General features: G+C 36.0%; 1 protein-coding gene across 2 annotated transcripts in view; it reads right to left on the reverse strand.

The window, feature by feature from the left end:
- The window catches only part of LOC101861002, a 51,783-nt gene that overhangs the window by 7,981 nt on the left and 31,172 nt on the right, over positions 1 to 12,630 (reverse strand). Inside the window, exons 7-11 of one of the 2 annotated variants that reach the window (XM_013088257.2) lie at positions 9,692 to 9,867; positions 8,032 to 8,163; positions 4,966 to 5,040; positions 3,883 to 3,938; positions 2,604 to 2,643 (exon numbers count right to left, since the gene is read on the reverse strand). In XM_013088257.2, the coding sequence (XP_012943711.1) occupies positions 2,632 to 2,643; positions 3,883 to 3,938; positions 4,966 to 5,040; positions 8,032 to 8,163; positions 9,692 to 9,867 (451 nt within the window). In that variant the 3' untranslated portion in view covers positions 2,604 to 2,631. The remainder of the gene's footprint in view (positions 1 to 2,603; positions 2,644 to 3,882; positions 3,939 to 4,965; positions 5,041 to 8,031; positions 8,164 to 9,691; positions 9,868 to 12,630) is intronic. The other variant, XM_005108713.3, reaches the window with a different exon arrangement.

Consider the following 12,630-nt stretch of genomic DNA (forward strand, 5'->3'; position numbering starts at 1 on the left):
GAGAGAGAGAGAGAGAGAGAGAGAGAAAACGACATTTTGTTACATAATAAGCAAAATAAAAGTTCAAGGACTGAAAAGTTGAAAGATGAGAAGAATTATGCTCTTGATCTCTTTATATACAAAACATGCTTCTTAGTAATCTTAGTGCGTGATTGCATCGTTGCACCGTTTTTCCTTTTTCTTATTCGAGATATCCAAGATCCCAAGAGTATAAAATTTTGTATTGAGTATATCTATCAATGTACCAAATTTGATTGGTAAATAAAAAATCCTTTTTACTTTTATGAAAGTTGTTTATTTTCAATAAGGCTGCCGTTACCATGGTAACCGTAGACTTAAACAAAAAAATTAAAGTTACATTTTTAGACCTGATGTTTTCCTGCATACCTTCCTATACGGCATTATCAGAAAAGTCACAGTTACCGAGATAGGTTTATAAACCAGCCCCCCTCCTTAAAGCTCACGTCTTGATTGGTATCATTATAATCGAAAATTTTTTCATAAATGTTCGGAACTTGGAAGTGACGTCATGCTAGACTCGATTCAGAGTCCGAATATAATTTTTGTTTAATCTTCGATTTATTTCGTAACATATCCACTGAAAGGTGAATATTATGGGCTTTGCCCAAGGACCTTACAACATAACCTCCTTGGCTTTGCCATAGAACCAAATGTCATAGAGGGAATGTTCACACCTTTCAATACCATGGAGGAATCATGAACACATTGCTATCCTCTGATCCCTGCCAGCTTCGCGAACAGGAAAATGGTACTGTCGTAGATGAAGATCTACCTTGAGAATGCAAACCGTTGAGATGTAGGAAAGTCCTAGCTGCGCAGACATTGTCTACGGACAGATACAGACATCTCATGGGGCTCATATTTTTATTATACTGAATGCTGCACATTGTTGACATTTAAAGTTAAAGGGATGCGAACGATGTGTGTTAGACCTGAAGTGGTCATTTTGTCAGGGAATTTTAAGTTCTGATTCTCTACAGGTCCTAATTGATGGACCATTTTCACCCTTGACACCAACAGAGGCCTTAAAAGGACACTTTATCATTATTTCCGCACCTTGTGCGAAACGCGAAACTTACGAAATGAGTTGGTGGTGAGGAAATGTTCAATACAAAAAGCTCTCTGCTCTGTGCTTGAGAAAAACTATCTGCAAACTTCTTTTGGCCTGTAAAACAACTGTAGCTTGCAATATGGCCCAATCGGAAGCCTTATGCCAATTACTAGTGCGTCATGCTGCAAAAATGGTGATATAGCTGAAAATCATTATCTAATTTTTATATGCTATGTAGAGAGAAACTATTCTGTGGATTCATCTAAAACGGATGACAGACTCCAAAGTGTTGTGTACAAATTTGAAACACAAAACTTCGGAAAGGAGAAAAATACACCAAAAAGCTGTTTAGTGGCTCACCCTGTATTTTTCTATAGGCAATAGGTTCTATTTAATATATATATGGGCCAAGAACGACGTAGGCCTACATGGTGCATAGTAAATATCGACCAACGAGGAGGGTTAAAGAAGTTTAGAATTTCTTTATTTTTACAACCTACTCCCCTTCTTCTTTCCCTTCTTCACTTTTCCTCTTTTTTCCTCTACTATAAAATGAAATAAGAAATGATGAGCTCACAAGACAGTTATAAATGGAACCACAGTTTTGACAAACACCAAAAATCCAAGACATTTTAAAAATTTGAAAGTGCATTAACTGTACTGGGTGGACAGAAGTGCATAGCATAGTTACAACACAAAATTATCTACGGGTGATTGACATAAAAATCAGTGATTTCTCTGCTTACAGTGGCAAAAAGAACTCCGGAAAGGTACCAGTACTTAACTACATTACAGACTTCAACTGTAGCCAATTAGCTACGGAAAAAAACTGGACCATTTCCAACACGTGGAAACGCACTAACGGAGAATCAAAATTTATTAATCATATTATTATACTATATATATACTATACTTTCAACACCTATTTAATTCACATCACATTTTTTACAGCTCTTTTGAGCATAATGGAGAAGTGAATTTAGTAGAGTGCTACAAAAAGCATTTTTCCTAGACTTTTGGTGAATGTGTTAACGTTCTCATCAAAAAGATATTTTAAAAATCAAATATTATATAGGCTTATGTGTTCCAAATTGTTATAAAAACCATGAATAAGCCCTAAATAACAATAAAAAACAAAAAATATCATTAGCAGTATCTACTGTGAGTGAAAACTAATTTAAGCAATATGTGGCAACATTGTTTATGAGCTGGACCAGTACATAAGCACCAAAGATTCAAAACTAATTCGGGCCCTTCATTTCCCCTCAATTTAATTTAATAATGGTTTCATTCTGATAAAATGTGAATGTTACAACAACAGTTATACACAGTGCAACAAATTACAACATTAACTGTGAGCAACAATTAAGTGGCACAACTCAAACTTCCGACATGATTGCATGCCTCGAAATACATCACAAAAATAACTTTTCATCACGTGCATAGTATTAAGCAAGTGAATATAAAGTAACGGGGAATCAATATTTATGTAAATTTATGTATCTTAGTAAAATATGCTTGGCTTACAAACCTGATTTGCCTACACGATGATGCTCATGTCATGAAAATTTCTTGATGTATGGGAAGCAAAATAGGAGAAACACAAAATATATCATAAGTGTACATCATTTATGTACACAAAAATGTCTAGCAATGACTTAATATCTTGTACTAGGAGTACTAAAAGTAATGGGAGTACTCGGAGGGGGAAAAAAAGGAAAACCAAAAAAGATGAGAACAAAAACTTCCAGAGTTATCATGATGCTTTTTTCTCACTTTTGCTAAATAAGAGGCTATGTGGACTGATTTACAAATTATCACAAAACATATCAACAATGTATCACTAGTATCATCATTCTTATCAGGGATAAAGCCATCATTCTTGCACTATGTCCTGTTGAGCCCTAACAGAGATTAACAATAAATACCTTTGCTCACACACTCACTCACTCATTCCAGTTTTCCATTTAAATTTGAATCTCACGCATGGAAGTGAACAGACTAGCAGCATATATCTAATTCCAATTCCATGATAAGGGGTTTAAAAAGCAGAATCATCCACCATATCTTTATTTCTTAAATTAATAAACCAGACTCATAATATGAATTTTTGTGTTGACAATTAATCAGTTCTAGACAATTTTGAGCAATCAATTGAATGATAAAATGAAATGCTGTGTTATATATATATTCAGTACACCCTGTATTCCTAGATCCTTGTATTCCACCATTTTCAAACGATTAATTAACACTTCCATATCAACAGCATATGAAATATGAACGAAAACCAGTATAGTTAAGGGTTCCTAAAAAAAATTAAAAAACTTTCCTTCTAATTGAGAGGACCACAAATAGATGGTTCACAGATCATTGTCTATCATTACTAATGTTCTACGGACCACCTTGTCAAATAAACAAAGAAATTAATAACAAGGTTTAAAAACAAGCATGACATAGGAACTGCTATAAGATTGTGCTTCACAGTGGCAGCCCATCGCTTGTGAAACATTGGTACGTAACTTAAATAGGATGATACAATAAAATCTTCACGTATTATATTATATAATATATGTGGGTGTGTGCGCACAGGCGCATCTGTATCCATCAGTATAAGTGAGTGTGCGACTGTGTGCGTGCGCACGTGTGTGTGTGTATGTGTGTGTCTGTATGTGTGTGTGTGTGTGCGTGTGTGCGTGTGTGTGTGTGTGTGTGTGTGTGTGTGCATGCTGCTAGCATGCATGTTCATGAATAGTTGGTATTTACATTTGTAGAGACACGACACGGTTTATGTAGGGAAAAGTTCAACTTACATGTGGTTGGTACGGCTGGTGATAATGTATAGTGCCATTGCTCTTTGGGTCATTCACTGCAACAAAGGCAAAGTGGGTATAAGAATATTAATAAGTTAAACAAGGAGCATCCTGAATGCTGACAAAATGCTTAGTCCTGATTAACTCTAAGAAACTTAGTCCAAACTTTTTAAAAACTAGGACTGTCCTGACAGTGTATTTTCAAAGTAAGGAGTTTCTACTTGAGCAACCCCTCACTTGTTAAACTAGAACATTGTAGGTGAGAGGCATGCAGAATAAGGAGGCCAGGAATAAAATGCAAAAACTTTCCTTCTAATTGAGAGAACCACAGGTAATGGCTGTTTTAACTACATGTACTTAAGTGCATAAGAACCTGAACAAAGTTGTATACATGCATGATAATTAGAAGACATTTAAATTTGAATGCTATAACTTTGGGTCTTTCTTATATAACACAAAGTTGTCTAAATCTTATCAGCCACAAGAACCACATTGTCTTTCTAGTCATATTGGGTAAATAAATATCCAGAAAAGACAGTTGGCAATAAAAGAGTTCAAATACCATGAAATATTTGTAACACAAAATGACATGTATGAAACATTTGTTGATATACTGGGCAGAAGCAATCAAACAAACATGGTTGATTGATTGATTGAGTAGATGTTTTAACTGTCATCTTTAGACCAATTTCAACAAAACTTTTAACAAACAAAATTCAACCATGAGGACATCAAGTCTGTAAATAGAGTATAACACGGACAGCTTGAATTCGTTGGGACCAGCCTCGGTAAAAGCTTGTGAAACTCCATTATTTTAAGGCTGTTGTCTCATTTTGAATTGGTATGCCTTGTGTCCCCCTTTCTGTCCCAAGGTTTTAGGAAAGGCTCATATATACACCTGCTCTTTTCCTTATTTTTTTCAAAACAACACTTGGGAGAATTTGAAAGCAAAAAAATATAAGCTGGACTGAGATAGCATAAACGATTTTTTCCCCCCACTATTATTGAACAATTTAGACAATAAAGACTCATCTAATCGCATAAAAGTCATTTGTAACTTTAAGTGCCTCTATCAAATCTTACCTTTCAGTCTGTCGTTGAGTCTGTCAAGGGATTCCATGAGCCTTTGTTCTTCAATGGACAAAGCAGACTGACCGCCTGAAAAATTTTCATTTGGGTTGAGTGTGGCATGGTTCCTATTACAGTAGTCTCCGCTCAAACGCACACTTTCTTCATATAACGAGTATTTTACTACATAATTTAGAAGTTCAAATGCATGGTCACTTCTTCTGAACCCAAGCTTCGATCTGCAAAACATGCCAACAGGAAAAGATTGACAAGGGGAAATATTTGCTGCAGCCTACGCAGCTTGCATAAGACAAGCCTAGACGAGACTGACCTTCAAGCAGAACAAAGAAAGATGGAGTTATATTTTAATTTAGCACAATTTGTGCTTTCAGCAAGTGGTCATAGAGAGTAGACATTCACTTTCATCTTTATTTGTTTGTTTTCTTGCTATTAATCAATGAAGTATACTCATTTCAATACCTTGATTTACACTTCTAGAGAGTCACCTTTAACTCATTCGCTACGTCGAGCCGTGGGGGGGCGGCGCGGCTAAAGTGCCGTCAGCACGCTAAGCCGCCCCAGGCCGCTCGAGAACCGATCTTCAATTTTAGCTTGGATTCTATTCCAATCCACATATCCATGTTAAAATAAAGGTCATAAATATAATGTTGACTTTCGGGTCAAGCATTTCCACTGAAAATCGGAAATTTAGATTCAGTTTTGAAACGCAATTTCGTAGTTTATGCGACATTGTTTTATCGCGATGCCAAAATTATAGCCCGGACACCAGTAACGTTTTAGTAATTTTACACAACAAAATCTATCATTATTTTGCCCGCTAAAGAAATGTAGGACTCTTTTTTATAATATTGATACGATTGGACTCATATTGCCAATGCACTGTTATTGAGAAATCAATATTTTTGAGTGCTAGAATCTAGATCTAGATCTAGATCTAAATTGTCAAAATATTGTTTTCTCCCCCAAAATCACTACTTTTTGATGAAATTACACAAAAAGTGCAACTCAAGAGATGTATAGGTTTCCAAATGCAATTCAGAATAATTCCAAATAAGATACGAGTGGATTTTTTTCTGTTTGTGATCGTTTTTCAAGATTATCAAAAATTTTATTTTTATTTCAATATCGGATGTTATGTTCAAAATGTACAAATATTATGGAATGTAGGTAAATAACTGCAAACTTTTCAATATTTTCCAGTTCTTTATTCATTTATGGTTATTTTGACTAGGTGCAAACATATTTTTTGAGTTTCACCAAAGTTTATTAATTTTTTATTTTCAAATTTTATCCGCATCCAATCAAAATTGTGTTGCATAATCGCCTCTTACAGGAACCAACGTTGAAAAATACCTAAATAAACATTACAGATGTATTCTACAAACCATACTGAAAATATTGGTATATACGTTGATATTTATTGGAATTTGTGGCCCCATGGACCTTTTAACTGCCCACTAGTCATCATCTCATTCGCCCTCCCAAAAAAAAATTTGTCCACAGGCAGAAAATAATGCGTAGCAAATGAGTTAAGAATGTTTTATTCTGATTCTTTACAAACTCAGGTCTTCACTGGAGATTCAATGTTAACTCCTTCGCCACGCCGAGCCGTGGGGGGGCGGCGCGGCTCAAGTGCCGTCAGTACGTTAAGCCGCCCCCGGCGGCTCGAGAACCGACGTTCAATTTTTAGCTTGGTTTCTATTCCAATCCACTTATCCATGTTAAAATAAAGGTCATAATATAATGTTGACTTCCGGGTCAAGCGTTTCCACCGAAAATCGGAAGTTTTGATTCAGTTTTGAAACATGATTTCGTAGTTTATTCGACTTTGTTTTATCGCGAAGCCCAAATTATAGCCCAGACACCAGTCTTAGCACTTTTACACAACAAAATGTATAATTATTTTGCTCACTAAAGAAATGTAGGACTCTTCTTTATAATATTGATACTATTGGACGCAAATTGCCGGTGGACTGTAATTGAGAAATCAATATTTTTGAGTGCTAGATCTAGGCCTAGATCTAAATAGTCAAAATATTTTTTTCTCCCCAAAATCACTACTTTGGGGTGAAATTAATCAAAAAGTACCACTCAAGACATGTATAGGTTTATTCCAAGTGCAATTCTGAATAATTCCATATAAGTTAAGCGTATTTTTTTCTGTTTGTGATCCTTTTTTCAAAATTATTTTTAAAAATATATTTTTTTCAATATCGGATGTTATGATCCAAATGTACAAACATTATGGAATGTATGTAAATAACTGCAAATTTTTCAATATTTTCCTGTTCTATATACAGTTATGGTTATTTTGAGGTATCATTTGACTAGGTGCAAACATGTTTTTTTAGTTTCACCTGAGATTATAAATTTTTTATTTTCCAATTTTATCCGCATCCAATCACAATTGTGTTGCATAATCGCCTCTTACAGGAACCAAAGTTGAAAAATATGCAAATAAATAATGCAGGTGTATTCTACAAACCATACTGAAAATGTTGGTATATAATATGTTGATATTTATTTGAATTTATGGCCCCAAAGACCTGTGAACTGCGCACTAGTCATCATCTCATTTCGCCCTCCCGAAAAGAATTCGTCCACAAGCCGAAAATAATAGGTAGCGAATGAGTTAAATAACAGGTTTGACTAATTCAAGAGGGCTCTATTCATCCTCTGATAGTTGTTTTTAATCATGCAAATAATTATAACACACTGATAAAGTAGAAGGCCTACTTTCTTTGAGAAACATATAATATTGTATCATAGGAAACTTAAGTGTAACCTAGCTGTGATCATGTACACAATCAAATCTTTAAAAAAATGCTCATACCTTTATAACTCGACAAGCATCAAGCCCACCCTCCTCCTCAGTGTGTGTGTGTGTGTCTGTGTCTGTGTGTGTGTGTGTGTGAGTGAGTGGGTGTGGGTGAGAGAGAGAGAGACAGAGACAGACAGACAAATGGACAGACAGATGGAGACAGACAGAGAGAGAGACAGAGAGACAGAGAGACAGAGAGATTAAGAAAGAGAGAGAGAGAGAGATCTATCTTAGCATACCTCGATTTCGGACAAGATTGTGCAATTCTTGTTTGTTCTTGGCATCTTCCATGGCTGTCTGGATGTGGCTGTCTGTCAAAGATTGCTTGGCAAGTCTTTCTGCCATCATGAAAGCTGCAGTGCTTTCCGAAACTGTCAATAATTTTTTAAAACTTGGGTTTCATACTATATCCTTTAGCAGGATATTTGAGTATCCAGGTTACTATTCATGCAATGCAACAAAAAAAACAAAAAATAATTGTATTGCATCATGATGAAATCTGGTGCTCTTCAAAATAATATCAAATAAATCAGCATTTTCCCCCCTGTTGGACAATTTCAGCGTCTTTTATGGTTCCGCTCCACATCTTTCATGTCCAGTAAAAAGCACATTTCTCTGTGGATTTTACTGAAAAATGCTGATCAAAGACACAAAAAAATATAAATTTACATTTCAAGCTTTGGAATTCACCATACTTTATCACAGGAATTAGGTGATCCCAAGGACTCTTCTCTCTTCACGGCGAGCCCAGTTGAATGGGCAAAATGACCGCTAACCATGATAAAACTGCACAAACAGCAGTGCTTTCTTTACAAAGGATATAGTATAGGTGGGCTGGGCAACCTCAAAGAAGCCGCTTAAAGCAAAGGGGCCTTATGTCCCGGAACAGTCCTGACCTGGTGCGGTATGTTTTGAAACTAAAAAATCAACTGTGGGACAAGGCAGGTCTGTCTCGGGACAGGACTGTCGTAGTGCGGGATGGGCCTTAGAAATCTTTCTCCCTTTTTGTTTCATGCAGTATCATTTGTGTCATGACATGTTGAAATCAGACGCTCTGCAATTTTTGGGCATTTAGAGTTATTGGTATTATCCTAAAGCTTGTTCACTTAATTTGCTTTTGACCTTAAAAAAAATATTCAGCTATACTGAATAGAAGATGAAATATTTGCGATTGAAGGAAGTAGGGTTTGCTTGATGTCAGAAGTAAAATTAGAGAGAAAATGCCCGCCAAAAGTTACCGACTTCTAAAGCTTGAGTTTCTTTGGAAACTGCAAAGTTTCATTTAATGTGCCTTTCCTTTCATCAACGTTTTTCTGTAAATTCTGCTCAGAAATGTGTTTTCAAATGGATATAAAATGTGTTGAGCCCCCCCCCCCCCCCCCCCCCCCCAAATAAATGTAAATTGATAAATTGACCAGCGTGCAGGTTTCTTTGATATAATTAATTGTGGTATTTATTTTCAGCAACTGATTTCACCACGATGTTACACTTACACATTTACTTTTTGCTTTCCAAAGCTGTAATTATCTTTCTACCTATTCAAAATGCACAAATCTTGATATAAGATAAACAGTTGACAAAGACTTTGATAGAGCTACAAATTCATTACAATGGCACAATTCAGAGTTCAGGAAATCTTAAAGTCTCATTTCACACCAAAAAAACCAACCCTCAAAGGGAAGAACATTCATATGTTGGCCAGACAGAAACAACTTATGGATAATAAAAAAGTGAGACCTACAAGATGCCCACTTCCATAACCTGCTTTTGGCACAAAAACTCCCCAAAAGTAATAGCATAACTGATAAAACTGGAGGGTGATATGGATTCTTCTAGGGCCATGAGGCAGAGTTGTAACATTTCTACAAAAGTACATTAATTCCAATCTCTGCCATTTACCATTGTCCTGAGGTTTGTAGGAAAATGCAATGGGAGTTGGTGGGTTGTCTGAAGTAGGGGGCTGGGAGGGCTGGCGGCCATAGATGGCACTGGTTGCGCGCTGTGTTGTTATAACAGGAACAGATGGTCCTAAGGCAGAGGCCGACTGAACTCTCCTTTGCTTCAAAAGTCCATACCTGTGAGAATAATGAACCGTCAGCTGAGTGTGAAGGTACCTCGAGTCATTTCAAGAGTGTCAGGGCCAATAAGTTCAGGAACATTTTTTTCACACAGCAAAAGCAAAAGACCGCCTCAGTCATTTTTTAGAAGTTCCTAAGTTTGAAACTTTAAAAAATCATTTTAAAATGTTTCTTGCTCTTATAATAGGAACTACAATGAAAAAATTCAATTTGCCAAGAACATTTTCTTCAATGGATCAGAAAGAGCTGTAAAAATGATGAAATTCACCATTCAAACCATTAAAATCAGATAATAAATTAGCAAGTTATCAAGGTTCAAATTCATTCAAAACGTAGAGAATTTCACACAACTTGCAAAACAAGCAAAAAGTTGGACTTTGAACAGTCACACAATCATGTAAAGACAATGCATACCCAATTTTTATGCTTTCTTGAAGTCCGAGGACAATATTGAGGCATACAAAGACTAAAAAAATCCTCAGGCTTATAACTATATAAAATTGTATTGAAATTTGCTTTTCAGTGAACAATTTTTGCTTGCTACATCAAAAAAGGCCAATTTAAGAGGGCCTGTGGTTTGGAAAATTATCATCCTGTGATGAATTCAAAATTTTTTAGCACACTGAATGCAAATTATATGCCTTTAGATTTAACACCAAATACTTCTGATAATAAGAGAAAAGTTCACCTTTACTTTCATAATTTTGCTCACACTGGTATTGGTATGGATCTACACTTCCATAGATTATCTTGATAAAAATAAGTAGGCTATAATGTAATATTATTGAATAAAAATCACAAAAACGGAAAGTAGTGGAAGCAAGATTAGGGTAGACCCTAAAAAAAATTGCAACAAAAATAAAAGTTATTTGGTTCGACAGATAAAATTGGGTGTATTAACATATTTAAAATCGGCACTTGAAATTGTGGAGGAAATTGTTTTCAAATGCGTTAAAAGTTGTCAAAAAAGCAAAACTGATATTACGGCCAAATCGGTTATCATGCTTTGACGCGATAATTTTTATATACATTTGTATGCATTTTCCAGAAAATGAGGTACTCGTCATCGGTATCTGTGCTTTTACGTCAACAAAGTAATGATTCATGTAAAAAGTATGGGAAGCCAATATATTAAGAAAATGTTTTTTCTCACACCCGCAGTCGGAGCTGTTCGAATCGCTGGATATGTTTACTGTGTAATTTCTCCTCCAGAGAATTGCCCTTGTGCAGTTGACATAGCAAGGTGTGAATGGTATTCTGACAATTGTACAACATAAAAAGAAAAACATAGATGTGACTAAAGGGCACCAAGTGCACATTTCATGTCACCGATCTTACAAAAGTGCAAATTCTTTCACAAAACATAGAAAGATTAGTCATAGTCAAGGCCGGTCATTACTTTGTTTCCTGCCTGAAGGCAAAACAATATGAACAATTAATATTCAAGATCTGATGACCATTTTGGAAGACCACCTGCATGAGGTGAATGGCAAAGTATGTTTCTGGATCACAGTACCAGGAAAAGAAACAACTGATGGGGTGCAAAAAAAAGAAAGAGAATAGCTGGGATCGATGGGGAGCAGGTGTTGTTACATTTAAGTAATCGGCTTCTTCAACTATACGAATACGAGAATTTTATGAAACACCAAATGACATTAATGATGCCAAGAAGAAGCAAATTGACAAGGCAGTTCATCAATTAAAATTTATCAAAAATCTATATTTGAAAAAGAAGTCTATCCATCAGTGAACCTATTTGGATATAGTTATGGAGAAGAACACGCACAAAACTTGGTGGCCCCTTGGTGCTGTTTCTTGAAACTTTCAATATGTACTTCAATTCACATCTGAAAATAGCTGCCAGCCGACCTATATCTATGACTGCTCCCTTACAAGAAGAAATTTGTGAACTTTTTCATCGCCACTTCTCCTTAAGGCTTCTTGCGAACTCACTGAACGCACTGGGACTCTGCTCCCCATAAGCAGAGGTTCAAAGTTTTAAATTGAATGCTGTTGTTGGGTCAATAACTGGAAATGCTCATGACTATAGCACACAACTGTATTCAGTTTGAGGCATTCAACTTTGACCACAACAGAAGGACTCTAGATGGAGAAAAGACATTTCATAGCATGGAGATGACAGCAACACTCACAACTACTCAACTGAGAGAAATGTTTATATCTCGGTCATCAGTGTAAAAATCCACCACTTTCCAGGTGGTTCAACATAAAGATGCCACTGGGAGCGAGAAGACTGGATGCAACAGAGTATAATTCTTTAAAAGAGTATCTTGAAGTCTAGCAGTGGTCTTTCAGATACCATTTCTCAGCCACAGTGCTGGGGCTGAAAACTTGACTCCGGTAAACTCTTTCCAATTCATACGGACAAGAAACCAATGCAACTCGTGCTTCTCCAAAACTGTGAGATATTCATATTTATTAGACTGCAGTTCCATGAAATGAACCTGCAAGAAAAAGGAACTAGCTTTCCTGCCTGCAAATTTATACAGAGGTCCCAGTTGCTCGAACATCAGGGGCTGTAACACAAGATGACAATAATGGAGACAAAGATAGCATGTCCGAAGAAAATCCCTTCTTGTCACAATGAATGTTGGCTGAAATTGTTTTGTCCACACCTGAAATGTCATTGACTTAAGGTGACTGTCTTCTCTTCTTCTTCTTCTTCTTCTTCTTCTTCTTCTTCTTCTTCTTCTTCTTCTTCTTCTTCTTCTTCTTCTTCTTCTTCTTCTTCTTCTTCTT

The sequence above is a fragment of the Aplysia californica genome, unplaced genomic scaffold (genome assembly GCF_000002075.1).
Source record: "Aplysia californica isolate F4 #8 unplaced genomic scaffold, AplCal3.0 scaffold00711, whole genome shotgun sequence".
NCBI classification, from domain to species: Eukaryota; Metazoa; Mollusca; class Gastropoda; order Aplysiida; family Aplysiidae; genus Aplysia; species Aplysia californica.